General features: G+C 40.2%; 1 protein-coding gene across 2 annotated transcripts in view; it reads right to left on the reverse strand.

Annotated features, from left to right (window-relative positions):
* FAF2 (Fas associated factor family member 2) overlaps positions 1-21,419 on the reverse strand; it is a 78,574-nt gene continuing 57,155 nt past the window's right edge. The window contains exons 3-12 of one of the 2 annotated variants that reach the window (XR_006299845.1): positions 18,977-19,111; positions 16,686-16,762; positions 14,015-14,153; positions 12,339-12,424; positions 12,132-12,223; positions 10,286-10,463; positions 9,114-9,285; positions 8,031-8,174; positions 4,795-4,979; positions 3,166-3,270 (exon numbers count right to left, since the gene is read on the reverse strand). Coding sequence is in view for 1 of the 2 variants with exons in the window: in XM_043597372.1 (XP_043453307.1) it covers positions 3,088-3,270; positions 8,031-8,174; positions 9,114-9,285; positions 10,286-10,463; positions 12,132-12,223; positions 12,339-12,424; positions 14,015-14,153; positions 16,686-16,762; positions 18,977-19,111 (1,206 nt within the window). In the remaining variant the exon portion in view is untranslated. Of the gene's footprint in view, positions 3,271-4,794; positions 4,980-8,030; positions 8,175-9,113; positions 9,286-10,285; positions 10,464-12,131; positions 12,224-12,338; positions 12,425-14,014; positions 14,154-16,685; positions 16,763-18,976; positions 19,112-21,419 lie in introns of both variants that reach the window. The other variant, XM_043597372.1, reaches the window with a different exon arrangement.

The following is a 21,419-nucleotide window of genomic DNA, read 5'->3' on the forward strand; positions in this document are numbered from 1 at the left end:
TGAGATTTTGTTATAAAACATTTAATGTTAACCTACAATACAATGTAAACTTTTATGAAAAAAATTTAAAGTACACTAGATTTCTTCAGTAAATTATCACATAACTATTCAGGCGCAGTACAAGTTGGGGCACTGCATCCTTTATGGATGGATTTCCTGTTGCTGCGTTCCTCACAAGTCCTAAAAAAGCCAGTTGTAAAGTGGAGCTCCTTGTTCAAGCACCAGATAATACTCCCCTGATTTTGCATTCTGGGGTTATCACTCCTTCCCACAGTCATTTTCTGCAACTTTTTCCTTGGCCTTGGCACCATTAGCAATTTTCATAAAGACTGCTCAGTTGAAGATTATAGGTTCTTCTTCTTTTTTTTTTTTTTTAAGAGATAAATATTCTCCTCTGGCCATTTTTTATCCAACCATCATAGTGGAAGCAAGCAAGGACAAAGTATTTGCCGCAGGAAATTCTGTAGAAGTGGAAGAAAAGACCAGAGAGGCCCCACTGAGGCTGCAAAAATTCAACCGACTCCAATTGGAGGTCTTTGCTTGGTGATTTCCCATGGTTATTCAGCTGAATCTACTTCAGTTTGGGGCGTGCAGAACAAAACTTGAAACAGGTGTCTTCGTTAGGTTGACGACTTGCTGTCTGAACAGCTGAAATAACCAAAGGTGATTTGGAAATGAGCAACTGCTTGCAGATCATCAGCTTCTCAGTATTTTCTCCCTTGCAGGTCCCATTGAGTTCTCCGAGGTCCTTGGGAGTAACATACAGATTGTACTGACTTGAAGTGATAAAATGTGCATCCTTCATGGGGGAGGAAGGGAGATGGCACCAGGCAGCAGCCCTAGGGTCAGCAAGGAGACAGGAATGGGGTCTGAGCAAAGCAGGCCTGTTTCAACATGGACTAGGAAGGAACATGTGCTTCAGATAAAACTTCTTGAAACCTAAAGTAAATGAGTAGGCAATCCCAAGAGCTGTACCGACATAGACTTTTTCTTAATATTCTGGCATCTGACCTCCTTCACTGAACAAGTTTTGAAAGGGCAAGAGGCATAAAGTGCACACTGTAGAATAAGATGCAGACTGAATTAAGGAAAAAGATTTACAACTTTCCAAGGAAGCATAAGCAAGACAGTACACCCAACCTAGAGAAGGCCCATAATACCCTCCTCTCCTGTGTAAGGCTAGGGAAACAGCTATGAATTTGACAGGGAGTGAGGCTCTGAGTTAAGTGGAAAAATTCCTCTTTGCATGGTTGTCAGCAGGAAGCAGACGTCACATAAAGCTAAGTGGAGAATATGGTTTATCCTGGTATTCACTCCAGATACATTTTATACCAACAGACAGTGATCTTCTACTCATCTGGCCCTGGGGCAGCTAGGAGCAGAATTAAGTTTTCCTATAGATGGTGTTCTAGACACCTGTGCCAAGGCCACTGGGAAATTCCCAGGCTCCCCACCCTGTCCCATGGTGTTTATCCCAACCACTGAGGGTTGCAGAAAATAGAAGCCACATCACTGCTACCTATGAGAGTGGCCCTTAGATTTTAGGTAAGCAAGAGAGAAAGCCTTTGGAGACTGCAAATCTACCAAGTTATGCTTTATTTTGATATGAACCCCCAGCCTCACAGCATGCTAGGAACTACAGTTACTTTGGTAGCTTGCTGTGTTACAAGTCTGCACCAGTCTAGCTGTAGAACACTTTGGAATATTTGCCAGCTCATGCTGGCATCTATTAATACATGGCCTAACCCATGTACCCATTACTAGAAACTCAACCACAGAAGAGACATCCAGAGGTTAAAAAACCCTATTACTTAAACAGAGCAATAGAGGGAGAGGATTAAAAACTGCCTCCAGCAAGTGGCTACATTAGAAACTAAAATGTGCCTTCCAACAACTTGGAAGTTCAGGAGTTTGGTCTTGGCTCCCCTCAAAGTCTCTAGTTCTAACCTTAAACCACCATCATCATCATCACCACCACCACCACGACCACCACACTCCCACTGAGACAGGCAGGGCACTCTCATGGGGTTCTGCTGGTTCTACCATAGGCCCTGCTAGTCCTTTGGGAAGGCACCAAGCTTGGCAATTCAGGAAAGCTCAGGGATGGGCACGAAGAGCATGCATGTGTCAGAAGAGGAATGAAGAGCTGCTATCCTTTGGTTCAGATCCCATAATAACCACCTGGTACAGATTCCAAGGGAAAGCTGCAGTCATGTGTATAGGTGAGTATACACGGGAGTTCACACCACACGTATGGGTATATCTGTCTATACATAGCCTTTGCAGGGCAATGAATCCAGATTTCCTCCCCAATACTCCAAGTGGGGCGCACAGGTGGCAAGAAAGGACAGCAAGAGTTGGACCAAAAAGAACAACCTCTCTGGGAATGTGAGAGGGACAATGGCAGAAATAAGCACAAACCAGCCCAGGGCACCTTTATTATACTCTTGTGGGCTAAGGAGCCCAGGGCATGAACTCATAGGTTTAAGAATTGGCTCTTTATCAAATGAAGGAAAAAAAAAAAAAAAAAACCAACAAACACCTACGTCAGCCTCATTCCTTTGGTCATTACAAAGCAACAGAAAACATTTAAAAGTTATTCATAAATGGTGGGAAGTTCAAGGAACATCTCTGTTCTGTGCCTTCTCTTCCCTCTCTTCTCTGGTGGTGGGAGAAGCAAGTCCTCAAGAGATGCTGCAGTAGCTGGTTGATGGGGAGGTTTTTTCACTTTTATTTTCCATAAAAGCAAGAATGAATGACAACTAGTGAGAATGTCCCCTTCCCCAGCTGGGACAATGACTGGGTTGGAGGTGAAGAGTCTCCTTCTGTTGGAAGGTGCGTGGTGCAGAGGCAGTAGGGAAGGGTGGGCTTGCCGGCGGGAACATTCATTGCTGACCTCGCGCGCACACACAGGTGGTGACTCTTTTAGGCAGCATGGTTTCTGATCCTTCCTTAGGATGCAGCAGTCTTTTAAAAAAAAATATCGTATTATAATAATAATAATATGAATTTCTCTCTCTTGTTTTTTTGTTTTTGTTTTTCCATTTCTTTTAGGGATTAGGGTAGGAGGGGAGAGGGAAAAAAATGTCATTCATCTGTAAGGTCCTGAACAAAGAGAACCTCTGTGTGGCTGAGTCCGGCCTCCTGCAGCGTGGGGGGGTTGGGCCACTCCTCTGAAGGGATGCAGGGCAGCACCCGCCGGGGAAAGTTGGCTTCAATCTGAAACTTTTCTGGGCTTTCTTTCAAGGAGAATAAGAAGTCGTGGATTACCTGCAGATCATACAGGAAAAGGGTGGTGAGAAAGACAAAGACAGACAACACAACTATGAAATCAAATATCCCTAGCTCTCTCCAGGATGACTCTGAGATATGAAGTAATCACATTACAGTGGAATTCTATTGTGAGGTCCTTCCATTTCACACAGCAAATACGTAGGGCAGTTCTTTGAAGAGATTACACAGCCAATGCCAGTCCTACTTCTGAACTGATTCATGTGTTTTTTTTTGTTTTTTGACAACTTGTTTGCTATAAAGCTAAAAATTTTTTACTTAGAAATAATCAGAGGGGTGCCTGGGTGACTCAGTCAGTTAAGCGTATGACTCTTGATTTCAGCTCAGGTCACGAGATCAAGCCCTGCATTGGGCTTTGTGCTGACAGCGTGGAGCCTGCTTGGGGTTCTCTCTCTCCCTCTCTCTCTCTGTCCCTCCCCTGAGCACGCTTCTTGCTCTCAGAATAAATAAATAAGCTTAAAAAAACATAGGCGCCTAGGTGGCTCAGTCGGTTAAAAGTCCAACATTGGCTCAGGTCACAATCTCACAGTTCGCGGGTTCGAGCCCTGCATCCTGCTCTGCGCTAACAGCACAGAGCCTGCTTCAGATCCTCTGTCTCCCTCTCTGCCCCCTGCTGCTGTGCGCGCGCACTCTCACGTGCTCTCTCTCAAAAGTAAACATTAAGAAAAAAATCAGAGAGTTACAGAAACAGAAGTACAGAACTTTTTTCTTTGAACCAGTTGAGAGCGAACTGCCAACCTGACATCCCATCACTCCCAAAATACTTGTGCATGTCTTATACATAGGACAATCTCCTACATAACCATAATATAGCCCTCAAAAAAAAAAAAGCCAAGATATTAACTGGCACATTATTGTTGTAACATAATATATATTTATTATTAAAGTTTTCAAGTTTTGCTAGTTGTCTTTAATAGCAAAACGCATCAAGTTTAGGATTATGTGTTCCATTTCATCATCACATCTTCTAAGCCTCCTCCTCTAGTCTGGAACAAATCCTCAATCTTTCCTTGACTTTCATAACCTTTCACTTTTTAAAGATAACTGGTCACTTATTTTGCAGAATGTTTTCTCAATTTGTTTGCCTGATGTTTACTCATGATTAGATTCTAGATGTGTTCTTTGGAGGGCGTGTTACAGAGATGCTGCTGCGTTCTACTAAATGCATCCTACGCAGTTGGAGCACAATTCCAATCTGCCCCAGTGCCTATAATGTGCACTTTGATCACTTCATTAAGGTGGTGATTGCCTCTCCACTGTCCAAATTCTTCTTCTCTTTGTAATTAAAGAAATTCTGTGGGGAGGTACTTTGAAACTATAGACATAGTGTTCCTCAAACTTTCAACTTATTTATACTAACACAGAGTCATGATTTCCTACTTTAATAGGTTATAATATTCCTTTTAATGTTCAAATTGTTCTAGATGGAGTCAGAAGGAGTCCAATCAAGATGGCTTCTGTGTCTTTATGGCAAGTCTCATCATTTTTTGAATAATTCCTTGCCTTCTGGCACAGGGTATTCCAGGCTGATCTTGTGTTTTCCTGCCCCAGCTCTGGAATCAGACATTTCTCCAAGGAGCCCTGGTTCTTCTTAATGGACAATGGTACTTAAAAGCCACGATCCAGGTGTTAGGTATGTTCATTGCTATTGGGGTGTTTCTGCTCCCAAGCACTCTCTGTGTAAAAAACTAGAGAATATGTGAATATACATACATACATTGAAATCTATATTTCTCTCTATATATGTACACAGAAAACCAGGAGTTTGCTTCCCCCTCCTCATCCAGTTCTGGCTTTAACACCCCACCCCACCACAGGCTACTCAGGCTCTGACTTCTGTGCACTCCTGTCCCCACATGTGGACACTCTCTTAATTTGGTCAAGATCTGACACACTCCATGTGGACCTGTCCTCTGTGAGAATGCCCTCCTCACCCTGCTCTGACTCTGATAAAACAAAAGTAAATTCTTCATGAGAAGTAAGGTGACATCAAGAAAACTCAAATTACTAAAACCTAAAATGTGAGGTACCTATGGAATAAGCCACCTTTATCATCCCCAGTCTCTGGATGCCACACATTAAGAACAGGCACACTGGATCCACTCTGTGGCGCACTTTATCTAGCATGCTACTTCTACCAAAAATGTCTAAAGGATGTGTTGTGGAGGGCACTGCTAACCTCTTTCTTTCAGGTCAATCCCAAAGATCAGGAACACAACATTCAAGGTACCCTTACTATTTTGAGGGAAGTTACATCTCATAAGTTTGTTCCCTTCTGTGTGAAGCAGTCCTTTCTTCATGTGTTTTAAACTGACCTCTTTAGAGCTTTTAAGAGGCTGCATACTTCATACGTAACATACATACTCTAGAATTTAAGGAGTAAATCCATGCTCTTCTCTAAATCCACTCATGATTTTATAAACTCCTCATATTTTAATCTATCAATCTCGATCTTTACAGTTCTTGTCTCTCTGCAATTTCCATTAACCCTCACTCTCTTTTTATCTTGAGGTGCATCAGACATGTACCAAATATTACTGTTATGAACCCAACATGGGCTTGAGAAGGGTGAAACAATATTTTGTTTCCTTTTCAATCTGGTTTGACAATACTTAATCTGGTACAAAATGGGCATTTTCTGTTTACCACTAACAATGGACATCACCTCCAGAGGTCACTTTTAGTTCTAACAGATAGAAAAATGAATCCTGAGTATAATTTGGATTCTAATAAGTATTTAACAGAAAGTCAGCTGCCACTTTTCTGCCCACTCATGAGACCTGGAGATTTTTCTATAGTTTATCCTTTTTTATCTTAGCATTTTACTATTATCAATAGCTGAGCTTCGTGCAAATGAAGTGTTTCACTGAGCATTCACTCTTTGAGATTATTTACAAAGGGCAAAGCTCGCAGGAAGACCCAAGTCTGCAAGAGCACAAAAACACTATAAATCATTACTCGGTTATATGTTAAAAACTCCATGAATGTTAAAGGCCCATACCACCACCACACTTCTCCTTTACACTTCTTTCCCATCTCTGAGTCTTGTCCCCACCTGTGACCAAGTATTTCTCTCAGTCTGAGGTTTTTGTTGTTGTTTTTTTTTTTTTAAATAACTTTTACTGAGCACCTATTTAAGAGTCTTTAAGGATTCAATAGTTAACAAATGGGTTGGTTCCCCTTCTACCAGAAGCCTATTCTGTTCCACAATTCTAACAGATTTTCCTCCAAAACTCTCAAGAGAGTTAATTTTTGTTAGTTTTTCACATACATAATGCGAGTTTGAGGAGTAGAAGCTCCACAGGGTTCAGGTGTACTATGATGTGAAAGTGAGCATGGTGACAAGCCAAAATCCATATGCGAACCATTGTTAGGAAACACATCAGGGGAAGGGAATGAACATTTAGTGACCACCTACTACATGGTATGTAGTATGTGAGGCTCATTCATATTATCCCAATTTAAAAATCAAAAGTTAGCGATGTGAGCACCTTCCCTCAATATAAATAAATGCATGAATGAGAGATAACAGGAAAATGAGAGAGCTGCTCACTTTTCTTTCGCCAGGATTCCTCCCAACTTTTTATCCTGCATTAGCAGAGTCTTACATTCCCTACTAGTCATAAGCTCCGTGAATTCCAGAACCATGTCTCACTCATCTGTATAATCCTTAGAGTGTCTAGAACAGTGACTGAGGTATCTTTAGTTTAAAGTTATCGGAGGGCAGACTATACTTCATTTAACCGAGGAGGTATCTGAGGCCCTGTAAAATATTCTGCAACTTGTCCAACGTTCTTTACTTAAACAGGAGAAATAATAAATATGCTACCCAGGCTCACTTGACTACAATGCATCCTCATTACTATTACATAGTTTATTCTTGACTACTTCGAGTGATCAAGGAAATGGCAGAATCTACTGTAGTTGGTAAATCTGGAAAGGCAACATACCAACTCTCAATATAAACAGAAACTTCCTTTTGGTTATAAATACCAAAACCAACAGTTAGCATTTGAGTGCTTACTAAGAGCCAGGCACAATGTTGAGCCCTTTACGTATGAACTTAATCCTAACAACAATCCTATTAGAGAGTACCTAGTATTATACCCATTTCATAGATGAAGAAATTCAATCAAGGAAGTACACTGACCAAGAAAACACATCTCTAATCTTAGAAGCATGAAAATGTGATCCTCATTCTGTGAGACTCTAAGAGTCTCTGCTCTTAACGATTTCCCTACAGAATGACAAACACTATTTACCTTTAGATACCAAATATACAAGGCAGCCCCACAATGTGAGGTTCCTGTGGACTAAATGGACAGGAATGGAAAGTGACAACTGCATGCAAACTGTACATGCATTTATATTCAGATGTGTAAGGTCAGTGGAGATAGAGTGAGGGGTTCTAGTGGGATTCTGAAGCCAATGTGAGCCAAGCAGCGTGGAAGAGCCTCCCACCTCAAATATACAAGTCTTTTGTGGAGCTTCTTGGTAAGGTACACTTTTTTCTTGGCAGAGATCAAACACGATGAAAGAAAACCATAATAGCTGCTTTGAGCTGGCAGCTAGAACTGAAGGAACCCAATGGTTCATTGCACTCTTCTCTCTGTACACCCCTTCCTTCCCTGTTCATCAGCCCAGCAGATATGCCAACAACACTCTCAAGACTCCTTAAAAGCTTCCAAATCTATAGCCCAGATCCTACACACACTTTACACAACTTAGGCTGTCCTTACTGTTAGAGACTGTGAGAAGTGGAATCGTCTCTCTACTCGAGAATCATTGGGTAATTTGAAAATGATCTTGACACTCTCAGGGTCATCAGGGGAAGGCTCCGGGGGCAGGCACTCCAACTTCCTTTCCTTTTCCTCTTGTAAATTCTGTATAGACACAAAGCAAAATTGAGGCTATGGCTCCAATAGGGAAAACAGAAAACAGCAATACCATCACCACGTAGGTTTACTGTGAGGCCAGAAGAAAAATTAATGACTAATCTCTAAAACAAACTTCTTGGGAAAAGTCAGAAACACCCAAATTCAAAGTAGGATTGTATCACATGTATTATTTATTAACTATGTTAGGGCATCTATCTATCCAAAAAAAGGCTTAAAAAATGGCTAAAAGGGGTGGCTGGGTGGCTCAGTCGGTTAAGCGTCCGACTTCGGCTCAGGTCATGATCTCACGGTTCGTGAGTTCGAGCCCCGCGTCAGGCTCTGTGCTGACAGCTCAGAGCTTGGAGCCTGCTTCACATTCTGTGTCTCCCTCTCTCTCTGCCCCTTCCGTGTTCATGCTCTGTCTCTCTCTGTCTCAAAAATAAATAAACATTAAAAAAAAATTAAAAAAAAAAATGGCTAAAAGACACTGGCTATAATCAAGTGGCAATACATGATGAAAGAAGATCACGAATGAAATGCCAAATTAGCTAACACTGGTGCTAAAAAAATAAAAACTGCTGTGAATTAACAGCATTTTGACTGCTTGTTATCCATTTATGCTTACTTTTCATGGAAGAGAGTTGTTTTGCCTTTTACTCACTATTGTTTCTGTTTTAATAAACAAAAAAATTTTTTAAAACTACTTTTTGTGAAAATGCAGTAAATATAAAAATGACAACGAGTGGGTAGCTGGCTAGCTCAATCAGTAGAGCATGCAACTCTTGATCATGAGTTCAAGCCCCACAATGCATGTAGAACTTAACTTACTTTAATAAAATGGCAAGGAGAATTAAAACACCCACAAATCCCATCATCTTCTAGTTTTTTTCCTTTCACACTTAAGGCCACTTTGGGAATCACAAGGAGTAAAGACAGGTTCATTACCCGCCGACGTCTCTCCTCTGCCAACTTTTGTTGTTGTACTTCCTCTTCCTTCCTCCGTTTCCGTTCCCGCTCCTCCCGTTTCTTTCTTTCTTTCTCCTGGTCAGCCCTCAGAGAGGCCAGGTAGGCCTCATCCTGCTGTTGTCTCAGCACCTGGGTCTGGTTTCGTTCTTCCCTGTGGCCAAATCATAAGCACAGAAGGAAAAGAGCAATCTGTTTTTTTCTTATATTTTCTTATATTTCTTATATTGAAATTTTTGGGGGGTAAAAAGGTGACAATCTTGGTAGATGAGTATTTCATACTACCATAAAGGATTCCAAAGCACAGCATGGCAGAATCTGAACAAGCCATCTTTTCCCCAGTTTAATTTGGCAAAAAAAGAACTGGCAAGCTTTTCAACTTCACAATTAAAACTATTCTGTTCCTCAATTCTAACGAATCAAACAGTATTATTGTTGAAAAGCAATCATCAAGATCATGTTTTACAAGTAATACCCTTTTGAGTTACTGCATTTTTGTATATACTGCTTTCATAAAACCAAAAACCACATCCGTGGATCTCGTAAGACTCAGAAAATGGAGAAATATCTTTGTTCAGAATTCTACTAAGAGAAAATATTGTAACGTTCTGGTGTATTTTCTATTTTCTCTCCCCAAAATTGTATATGTACGTATACATAGGAGTGAAAGAGAGAGAGAGAGAGAGAGAGAGAGAGAGAGAGAGAGAGAGAGTCTATAAAATTATAAGAAAATATACCAGAATATTAAAAGTTGTGGTAGGATTATGGGTGATTTTAAATTTCTTTTTTGTGCTTTTCTGTATTTTCAAAATTTTCTACAATTAACGTATAATACTTCTGTAATGGAGGGAAGGGTTTTAACAATTCCATGTATTTTATGTTTAAGTTCCTTATATCATGGTTCAGCTATTTTAAATGACATGACATATATATTCCTGAGCCCAGACTCTTGTCTTTATTTGGATTCACATCTCCAGGAACAGATGATCTGATGGGAGAATTATTTAGGTCAAAGTACATAAGTATTTTAACACTAAATAGACAAGGTTTTCAAAGTTGCTTAAGACAGAGAAGTCAGGATCTATGGAGCCCTGGGTCAGCCACCCAAATTTACAGCTGGTTTCTGCTTGTTTCAGAGAGGAACTCCTCTGTACCTTTCAAGGCGTTCTGACACCAGGTAAGTCTGGTTTGCATCCATGATAAACGTTAACTGGTTAATAAGGTCATCGGGCTGAATGAGGCCTTCTAGCCGTCCCACCACAGTCATCCTCCGATCCTTCAGCATAATCATGGCCAGGAATGGATAGGTGTTCTCTCGTAAAGCCTGTGACACTGACACAAAGAAAAGCCAACAGATTAAGGGCAGCCCTCGGGAAGAACCAGATCAGCTCTTAGACTTTCCACCATGAGCAAGAGAGAACTGTTTTAATTCCACCTGGGAAAGAAAGGAGGTGTCATTTATTCTCTGCATACCTTTTTTTCCTCCTAGTTTCTTAACCTTTGTTGTTGGTATATTTTCGTGTCCCTATTTCCAGGTAATTTGATTAGAATAGGACAGACTTTTGTGGTGGGGTGGTTGTCATGATGATGCTAGGGAAGACTGCAGAGGTCAAGGACAGTGTCTTTTCGATAGGTAGGAAGGGATCTATAAAGAATCTGGCTACTGCTGAGCATAATTTTTCTCTATGTTGGGTATCAAGCCTAAAGCAAATAAGACTGCAAATCTCAGTTTTATACTACTGGTGATCAACTCCTATCATCGTCTCTGCCTTTTCTTCCTCTTATTCAATCCCTTCCTTACTCCTTTTTTCATGTCTCCCTACCTTGCCCTCCATTAAAAGAGCTAGTTTTTCTGTTCCAAAGGAGTTTAGAAAGTTGGTCTTCCAAATAACCAATATTTTACCATAACAGAGTTTTACTTATGTTTTTCTTATGGTTTGAAAGAGATTTTATAAGCATCTGTAAAAAAATATCCTTAGACTCTTTCTATTCACTACCCCCACCCCAGAGCCATATTAGAACGGCAAAACGCACCCTGTAGGAATTTATCAGAGGTATAAATACCAGTTAGGGGTAAAGAGTCAGATTCTAAAATGTAGGCAAAACATCTTTGATTCACTGTGCTAGGATCTACTAGCACAGTGCCTGGTCCACTAGCATATACTCAAAAGCTGCCAAACAGAAGCAACAGTAAAGTAACTGTATGTTTCTTCACTGGATACCTTTATATGCTATACTGACTTCTAAAAATACTTATCTCCATCTCCAGGTAAGAGTTACTGTCAACAAAGATCTGAACTTTCTGAATCCCTATCAGTACTCAAGATACTCAAACAACTAATTCATTGTATAAGAAGCTCTGTTAAAACTGCTGCTGCTGAGAGTAAACTCCTCACTAAAAAGCCATTTAGATTAAAAGCAAGTTTCTGCACAGGACTGGGTGTTTTTAAAACTAAAACAGGCCCTGGAGCACCTGGGTGGCTCAATTAAGCAGTTAAGTGTTCAACTTCAGCTCAGGTCATGATCTCAAGGTTTGTGAGTTCAACTCCCGCGTCAGGATCTCTGCTGTCAGTGCAGAGTCTGCTTAGGATCCTCTGTCTCCTTCTCTCTCTGGCCCGCCCCTGCTCACGCACGTGCTCGCTCTCTCTCAAAACTAAACAAGAAGACATTTTAAATAAATAAATAAATAAATAAACAAACAAACAAACAAACAAACAAACAAACAGGCCCTGGCAATGGTTACTTGTAAATAAAAGGCTAAGAGTCTGAGAGACGGAGCTTGCTAACTGTATGATCTTTGGTCAGTGGCTTAAACTCTCTGTTTCCTAAACCATAGATAATACAACCCCCATATCTCAGGATTACTGAGAGGATTAAATAAGATAATGTATACTAGCATTATGTCTACCACAGAATAATCATGCAATAAATGGCATGTTTTTCCAGATTATTCTAAAGATAGCTCAACAATCTCAATGAGGAAAAAGAAAGACAACTTACCCCTGTATCCCTCAGGTTTATTTGTGGAGCATGCCCAGAAGAGCATCCTAGTGTTTATTAGGGAAATAACTTCAGGTGCACAGAGTGTGTTGCTGAGGAGAGGGATGAAAAGGACATGAGAAGAACCTGCTTACTACAAAATATCAGCAAAAAACCACAAAAAAACCCACAAAAAAACAAAACAAAAAAACCAATCAATCCACTTACCGACAGAACTCATCAGAGTCCTGGTGATCATCTCCATGAAGATAAACCAAAAGAAAGCGAAGTTCTCGCTTGGCATCATTAAGTGCCTATAGGAGACAGAAGACCACCAATTATTATGATGACTGTGTCTTGAGCTTTTAATTAGGCTAAGGGAACAAAAGGAGAATGAGGAAAAATGGTGAACAAGAAATCAGATTCCTGGGCTCCTACCTTCACACCCCTGGCAATTTTCCCCCTACAGAAAGTCCACGCTAACAAGCTTTAATGAAAAGGTTTTAGTGTTGTTAGGATTTAAACTGTATTAGGCACATGACAGTAGACAGGCTGACAAAGAAAAGTCCCAACAAATCACAGAAGTCAGCTGTTCCCACAGTCTAAAGGAAGATAAAAACAGAAGAATCTGACCACGTGAAAAGGGAGGTGAGAATTTTGCCACTTTACAGCTACAACATCTCTGTACATAAAAAATACTGCAAAGGTGAGACTGATCCCAGGCCACATACCAAGCAGGCACGAGAGATTGGGGGACCCAAATGCATTCTAAAGAGCACAGGATTTAAAAGATCTTCAAAGACAAGGCTAATGTCCAAGATTCCTGTGTATGCTTTTTCATTTGCTTAATCCTGAGCACATGACAATTCAGTAAAGATTTCCTGAATGACCAATGGTGATCTATCCTCAGGATCATAGCAAAGAGGGTGCAGGAGAGGTACCCATCTCATTCACATCTGCATTTCCAGCATTGAGCACACTGCCTGGGCATATAGTAGGTGCTTAATGCTTGTTGAGTAGGGTAGTAGTAGAGCCCCTGAGGAGACTATAGAGAAAAAGCCGATATGGGAGACTCAAAGCAGGAAGTACGAGAAAAGTATTTTTCTCTTTCACCAGATAGATTCAGGAATTCTGGAGGCTGCAGAATAGAACCACTGTTTGGGCTATGTTCACAGTGTTAGTTCTACATTTTTCTCTGGTAAACTAGAGATATGCCTAACACCCATAGAAGTCTTAATTTTCACCCCCTGAGAGATAACAGTCAAAGGTCTGTGTGGCTTGGGTTGAAAGAGATGTGCTGCCTTGAGGCTATGCTCTATGCCCTTGTTCAATTCTGTGAGGGATCAAAGATAACTTGGGCTTTGCCTTCAAGGGGATTATTGTCTGCTATAGGAGATAAAACACAAATATAAGCAACCATAATATAAGGAAAAATGTGAAAATGCTATAAGTTCCAAAAAAACTATGATAGCACCATAAGAAAGATTACTATTTTAGACTGCAAGGTAGGCCAGGGTAGGGCACATCAATCAGAAAGGATATAAGAAAGGAGTGATATGATCTAGCTGAAGGATGGGCAAGCTTCCATTTACCAAAAATGTGAGGAAGGCATTCCAGGTGGAGGGAAAAACAAAAGCAAAGGCACAGAGGTAAAAAGTACAGAGTATGTACAGGAAATGGTTTAGCTGGAACCTAGGGTATGCGGAAACAAGTTATATAGGAAAGACCTCCAAAGGAGGTTTGAATTAGATCAAGTAGGGTTGGCTTTTTTTTTTTCTATAAGCAGTGAAGAGGTATTTAAGGTTCTTGAGTAAAAGAATGACATGATCAGTGCTGGGCTATGCTTTCCTTTGTGGATATAACCATATCAATAAATTGGCATCTATATGGTTCGTGGCACTGACCTGGCTGTACGTTCCCTGGTAGAAGACAGGGTGTGCCCTCCCATATTTCTCTTCAAAAGAGTGCATAAATGAAACAATGTCCCCAACGGGGTCAGTGACCCGGCTGCGAGGGTCAGGCCGTATAAAACGAAGAGCAAACCTGGGGAGGAAGGAATAAATATCACATGAATCGGCTTACTGTAGTGCATATGGAGTGGGCCAGTTTGTAAAGATTCCTACAACAGAGCCAGAGGCATGGCAGCAAAAGGAGGTGAAGGGTTTGTGAGTGGACCATCAAACCCGAGAGTATAGTCTGGCTCAAAAGGTGCAAAGCAGCAAGTGTTGTTCCATTGCCTGTTCAAGACGAATGCAAACTGCTAGGATTATAAATTCCAACACTGGTCTAAATAAATCCTGCATGCTTTTTGCAGAAAAATTCAGGACTAGAAAAATTGGGAAAGGAAGACACAGTCCAAAAAGATCACAGGTCAGGCTGTGCCCCCAGATTTTCTAGAATGGCACTGTCTAATAAGGTAGCCACATGTAGCTATCTAAATTTAAAGTTAACTAAATGAAATACAATTTAAAATTCAGCTCTTCGGTCTCGCCACATTAAGTACTCAGTAGTCATACGTGGTTAGGTGGCTTCCACACTGGACAGTACAGATACAGAACGTTTCCATTATCACAGAAAGTTCCATTATCACAGAAAGCAGCAGTTCTACTGCTCTAGAAAAGAGCGCTGTCTCTTTCTTGTTGTCCTACTTGCCTCTTCCTTTCCTTTCTGTCATCCTGGGATTTTGAATTTTTAGTGCATACTCCCAAGCCATTCAAATTATGGTCAGGCTTCAAACCCGAACTTGTGCTCATGATTTACTTGCTTTTCAAGGGGTCAAGTAAAATCCTGCTTAATGATTTATGGTTGATGGCATCCATGAAGGAAGTTTATAAAACTGATCTAGAGTACACTGATAGATTTGGCACCTGGCAGCGATTGTCAAGTTAAAGGTGATACCACACATCTGTTTCTAAAGAGCCTATCTTATCATAATTATATAGCACCATTTATTTAGCCTTTGGGTTTCCACAGAAGGCAATGGACACAGTTCTGATAAGTCAATGTGCTACATAACATTAAACAAGTTGCTTGGATGATACAGTTGCATTAAAATTAGTCACACATGCCATGCATATTTTTTCCCAAGAAAAGCAAACAATATTCACAGATTTTCAGCACAGAAAAGGCGACTAAACTATGACACTTTCCTTACCCAATCTTGAGCCAATTCCTTAGCCCCTCAAATTCCCCATGTGTATACAATTTCACTTGGAATTTCTCCTGAGTAATCAAATCAAATTCACTTACACAAACATTCCAGAGCAAATTAAAAACAAATGTAAGAAGTTGTATATATGTAAGGGAGTGGTTAAAAATCTTTTAAAAGATTGATGTTTTGATAACTTTCTCTGAAATTAAGTATTTAGGACTATCTTATTAAGTTTTCAAATTTTGATGAATGAATGGATAAAGGCTGTAACTTTTTTAACTGTAATATATTCTCATGGCCTACATAATTCAGGACGATCAGCTTTTTTTAAAAAAGATCTCAATTCAGTCTGTTATGATTTTAACGGTTTATATGTGTCCATTCTCAAATAAAACAGGATGCAAAGAGTACCAACTGATTAACTGATAACCAATAAGAACTTTGCTAAAGCAAAAGGAAGCCATTAAGCAGGCAGACTCCTAAAGCACCAAGTAGTCTTATCTGATCCTTGCACTTCTACACCTGCTGGGTCCTCATCTCCAGCCTCTGCTCCCTAGATCAAGGCAAAGCTATTCCATGCATCAGGGGAAGCACAGGTTGCCCTGTATGCAAGGCCCAGATCACATATTCCAGCTCCATTGGTTGGCCTAAATGCCCATAAAACATTTTAGTAGTTCCCCATAAAGCCTAGGTGTGGGTTCATTTACTACTTAGTTATAGACCAGATGCCCCACGACTAATGCCAGAAACTTGGGCTCCTTTGACATTTTGTAGGCCTGGCCCCTCTCTGTCTTCCAGTACTGAGCTCTCTGAATGGCACATGAAGGAAGTGAGAAGAAAAGTGAAAGTGTAAAGCAAGGGGGTATATATATGGAAGGGTGCCAGTGCCGGCAACCAATGAGCTGTCAGGACAGAGGGGAATGTACAGGAGTGTCCAGAGAGGTAAAAGTGTTGTGGGAGATGTAGAGAAAAATGGGTAATCTAAGAGCAAGAACATTTTTTGGGATTATGAATAGTCAGATATAGTTAGATGGTTTAGGGTAAAAGTTACAAGGGGTGTGAAGCTGGTAGATAATGGTGGTTAGAAAGAAAAGGGTGTGAAGATTCACTAGGGAATGTAAAGGTGACAAACATGGTGGGAAGAGGGAGGATAATGATAAACATAGGTAGACTGATCTTGAGAAAGATAGGCAAGACTACTTTACAGGGTTACTTTAAAACAGTTCCATTTCACAACATCTGTTATGTCTGAACAATTTAAAATATTGTCATACTACAGTATTAGAGTGTTCTGAAAGAGTATTCAATCTGATGATCAATTGGCAAGTCAAAACTGACAAAGCATAAACCTTACTATTCTGGTCTATGTTTCAGCTCCAAAGTCTACCCTATTTCTACTAACATATAAATACAAATGTACATACCTAAATATATCAAGTATTGTGTAATAGGTAAACCGGAATGGAAGCATTATCAAGTAATAACCCCATCCAAGCAGCCCCTGAAATTCCAAAAACAAAGTTAGACACCATTCTCTCAATCTCTAATACTCCGCAGATGGCTAGTTCAAATTTTCACTCTTTTTTTGTTCTTTTGCATGATTCCTCCACTGCAATACAGTTCCCTCTTCCTGGTCACATCATCCTTCTTAAAGACTTATTGCCTTTCATCTCATTTCATCTAATACTATCATATTTTTATTTTATCACATAGTTTTTGTATTAAATCTGCTTCAGTGCTTCAATTCTGCAACTATTTATATTGTCAAATTTAATTACAAGTTTGCCTCCCTAAATCATAAGTATTCATTCTTTCCTTTTTAAATTTTTTTTAACGTTTTTATTTATTTTTGAGACAGAGAGAGACAGAGCATGAACGGGGGAGGGGCAGAGAGAGAGGGAGACACAGAATCGGAAGCAGGCCAGGCTCTGAGCCATCAGCCCAGAGCCCAACGCAGGGCTCGAACTCACGGACCGTGAGATCGTGACCTGAGCTGAAGTCAGATGCTTAACCGACTGAGCCACCCAGGTGCCCCAATTCTTTCCTTTTCAAATTTATACATTAAAATATGGTATACAGAAATAACAATAACCACAATTACTACTTTGGACATTTGTATATAAATGAGAAATAATTACATAAACCACAATTATAAATCTTCATATGACCGTTAATCTTAGTAATAATATTAATTATAATTTTAGCAATGTTGATTATTGCTGTTATTATTAACTATGTAGGGGCTCTATCATTTACAAAACATTTCTTATATGTCACATTGTGTTAACCTGAGACTTTCCCTGTGTCTATGGCCAGGGAGCTCTGGAGCCCCATGGCTGACATAAGAGTCCCAAAATAATGGCAGAAACATTAGACATATACAGAATTTCTTGAGTCATGTAACTGCTCTAGGAACTTATTTTCTTCCACTTCAGAATACCCCAAAGCAACTACTTAGAAACTCCATTTTTGAAATGTTGTCAAGTATTCCACAAAATAAGTATGATGGGGCGCCTGGTTGGCTCAGTCGGTAGAGCGTGTGACTCTTGATCTCAGGGTTCTGGGTTTGAGCCCAATGGTCAGTGTGGAGACTGCTTAAAAACAAAGTCTTACAGGGGTGCCTGGGTGGCGCAGTCGGTTAAGCGTCCGACTTCAGCCAGGTCACGATCTTGCGGTCTGTGAGTTCGAGCCCCGTGTCAGGCTCTGGGCTGATGGCTCAGAGCCTGGAGCCTGTTTCTGATTCTTTGTCTCCCTCTCTCTCTGCCCTTCCCCCGTTCATGCTCTGTCTCTCTCTGTCCCAAAAATAAATAAACGTTGAAAAAAAAAAAACAAAAAAAAAAACCAAAGTCTTACAGTGTGATAACGGAGTAAATTCTAACTGCTGCAAAGTTAAAGTGAGTGCTTTCTTGGAATTCTAAATCCAAGTGTAAGAGTTTGAGTGTAATTCCAAGAGTAAGAAAGAGAAACTCTAAAAAGTTCTCTAGAGTTCATCATCACTATACATATCTGACTTTCCTAATTAGACTAAGAACAATTTGAAGGGGGAGGACTGGCTCTTATTCATATCTGGATCCCCAACAGCAAAATACCTGGTACACCGGAGCATTCTTAAATGAACCACTTATCACCTCCCTGCTACTAGCCCTTCAAGATGAATTTTAAAGATATGGCTAAGGCTCCCACAAAGATTCCAAGTAACTTCCCTAGAAGTAGCTTACAATTAAGTAAAATGAAGCAACAAAGAATCCAGTAAACATTTTAACTTAAAATGGAAAGATTTAAGGGTGCCTGGCTCAGGTGCTAGAGCATACAACTCTTGATCTCATGGTTGTGAGTTCGAGCCCCACGCAAGGTGTAGAGATTACTTAAAAAATAAAATATTTTTTTTTAAAAGTGATAAATCTATTGAACATGCAGCCAACATTTTCAGACATGTAAATAAAATTGTGTACTCAAATAAGGTGCACAAACTTCAAATAACTAACAAAGAGCCAAAAATAAAATTAAAAAAAAAAAAAAAGATAGTTACTGTATCAATTCATTGAAGAATCAAGTGAAGATGATAAACCCAACATATCTACCAAGAAGCCAGATCTACCTAATAGGTTTACATTCTGAATATTTCCTTTGCTCCTATCATACAGAGATCAACATAACCTAGTGAATGGACTTATGAAACAAACAAGGGGGAAATTCCAGCTATAAAATAACTTGCCCTTGGTTGTGGTCTTGAGACAACATAGCTGTAGATCCTGTGGTCAGCTGTATTAACTTGCAAGGGTCGGGATGGAGGTGGGTTGAAAACACTTGGTACACCCTCTTGTTCATTCAATCGGTCCTGTACAGCAGCCTGAGAAGAAAAAAAGAGCAGCAAGAGTTTCAGTGTTGCTCAAATCAACCTAAAAGTAACACCATTGCTTGGTACTTCAAAACAGGTTATATGATGAGTATATCTTCATAGACCTTTAACTTGTTTTGCTGGGAGGCAATGTGTGGTGATGGCTCCAGAATTCACAGTAGAGGAGTCCAAGAAATTTATCTGAAAGCTCCATTTGTGCAGTAAACACAACTGCTTTTATTCAGATGGTATGTATTATTTAGAGTGGCTGGGATCCAAGGTGCTTCACTGTGTGAAGGAAAGCCATCCACAGAGAATACAATGTAGGAAGTGCCCCTAGAGCGGTCTGATGGAGCAACTCTGATGAGCAGTGTTTGGCGGAGGGCTTGGCTTTGGAACAGAAACTTAGGTCTGAATCTTAGCTCCACCACTCACAATAGTCACTTGGCTTATGAGCCTCAGTTTCCTCATATGCAAAAAGGAGGAACAGTATTTCTCAGGGTGAATTTGAAAATTTAGTAAGATGTACATACATAAAGATCCTAATATAATCCTGACAGAGGATATTCAGTAAAACGCCTTATTCTCTTATTAACTCTGCCCCAGAAAATGGATACTTGTCCCAGTGTAGTAAAAAATTTCACTGTGTCCAAAAAAAGATCTGGTATTTGGCTCTGGATTCTGGGAGATAATCTATACCTGATAGGGTAGACTGCCACCCCAGAAAGGTCAACCATGGGGTTTAGGGTGGGGACTGTGGGTAATGCAGTATCAGTTGACCTGGAGACTGAGTTCAATCATAGGTAATCAATCAAAAACAATTAGACTGTGTAAATAAGACCCAATGAAAACTCTGGACACTGAGGCTGAGGTAAGCTTCCCTGACTGGCAATACTTCATGCATAATGTCACAAATCTTTGCCAGAAGGATAATGCATTCTGACTGCATGAAAGAGGAATACTGAAGCTTTGTGCTTAGAACTCAACATTCTGCCTTATAGATCTCTTCCTTTAGCTGATTTTAATCTATACCCTTTCCCTACAATAAATCGTAACCATGAGTATAATAGCTTTTAGTTAACTCTTCTAGTGAATTATCAAACCTGAGAGTGGTTTTGGGAAACTACAGTTGCTGTAAGAAGTGAGGACTTGAGGGGCGCCTGGGTGGCGCAGTCGGTTAAGCGTCCGACTTCAGCCAGGTCACAATCTCGTGGTCCGTGAGTTCGAGCCCCGCATCAGGCTCTGGGCTGATGGTTCAGAGCCTGGAGCCTGTTTCCGATTCTGTGTCTCCCTCTCTCTCTGCCCCTCCCCCATTCATGCTCTGTCTCTCTCTGTCCCAAAAATAAATAAACGTTGAAAAAAAAAAAAAAAAGAAATGAGGACTTGAGTGTTCTCTCACCGTGATAGTTGGCTTTAAATTTTGCAGTGTGGCTAACGCCAGGCAGTTCTCTAAGTTTTCATATTTTCAAGTATAAAGGCACAATTCGATGTGGAAAGAACAGTCTATCAACAAATGATGCTGGGACAACTGGACGCTAACATGCAAAAGAATGAACTTGAACCCTTAAATCATATTATATACACAAATTAACTCAAAACACATCAAAGACGTAAATGTAAGAGCTGAAATTATAAAATTCTTAAAAGAAGACATAGGTGAAAATCTTCATGACCGTGGATTAGGCAATTGTTCCTTAGATATGATGGTAAAAGCACAAACAACAAAAGAAAAACATTAGATAAACTGGGACTTCCATCAAAACTGAAAACGTTTGGGGCACCTGGTTGGCTCAGTTGGAAAAGCATGTTGACTCTTCAACTCAGGGCTGGGAGTTCAAGCTCCACATTGGGCATGGAGCTTACTTTAAAAACAAAACAACAAAAAAACTGAAAACTTTTGTGCATCAAAGGACACTACCAAAAGAGTCAAAAGGCAACCCACAGAATAGGAGAAAAGATTTACAAATCATATATCTGATAAGAGTGTAGCATCTAGAATATATTAAGAACCCTTACAACTCATCATCAAAAAGACAATAACCCAATTTAAAAATGGGCAAAAGACTTGAATAGATGCTCTCCAAAGATGATTTACAAACAACCAACAAACGCGTGAAAAGATACTCTATCATCATTAGCCATTAGAAAAATGCAAACCAAAACCACAAGATACTACTTCACACCCACTAAAAGGCTATCATGTGAAAGACAGATATTGGGGTGCCTGGATGGCTCAGTCAGTTAAGCGTCCGACTTCGGCTCAGGTCGTGATCTCACAGTTCGTGAGTTCAAGCCCCGCAATGGGCTCTGTGCTGACAGC

The sequence above is a fragment of the Prionailurus bengalensis genome, chromosome A1 (assembly GCF_016509475.1).
Source record: "Prionailurus bengalensis isolate Pbe53 chromosome A1, Fcat_Pben_1.1_paternal_pri, whole genome shotgun sequence".
NCBI lineage: Eukaryota > Metazoa > Chordata > Mammalia > Carnivora > Felidae > Prionailurus > Prionailurus bengalensis.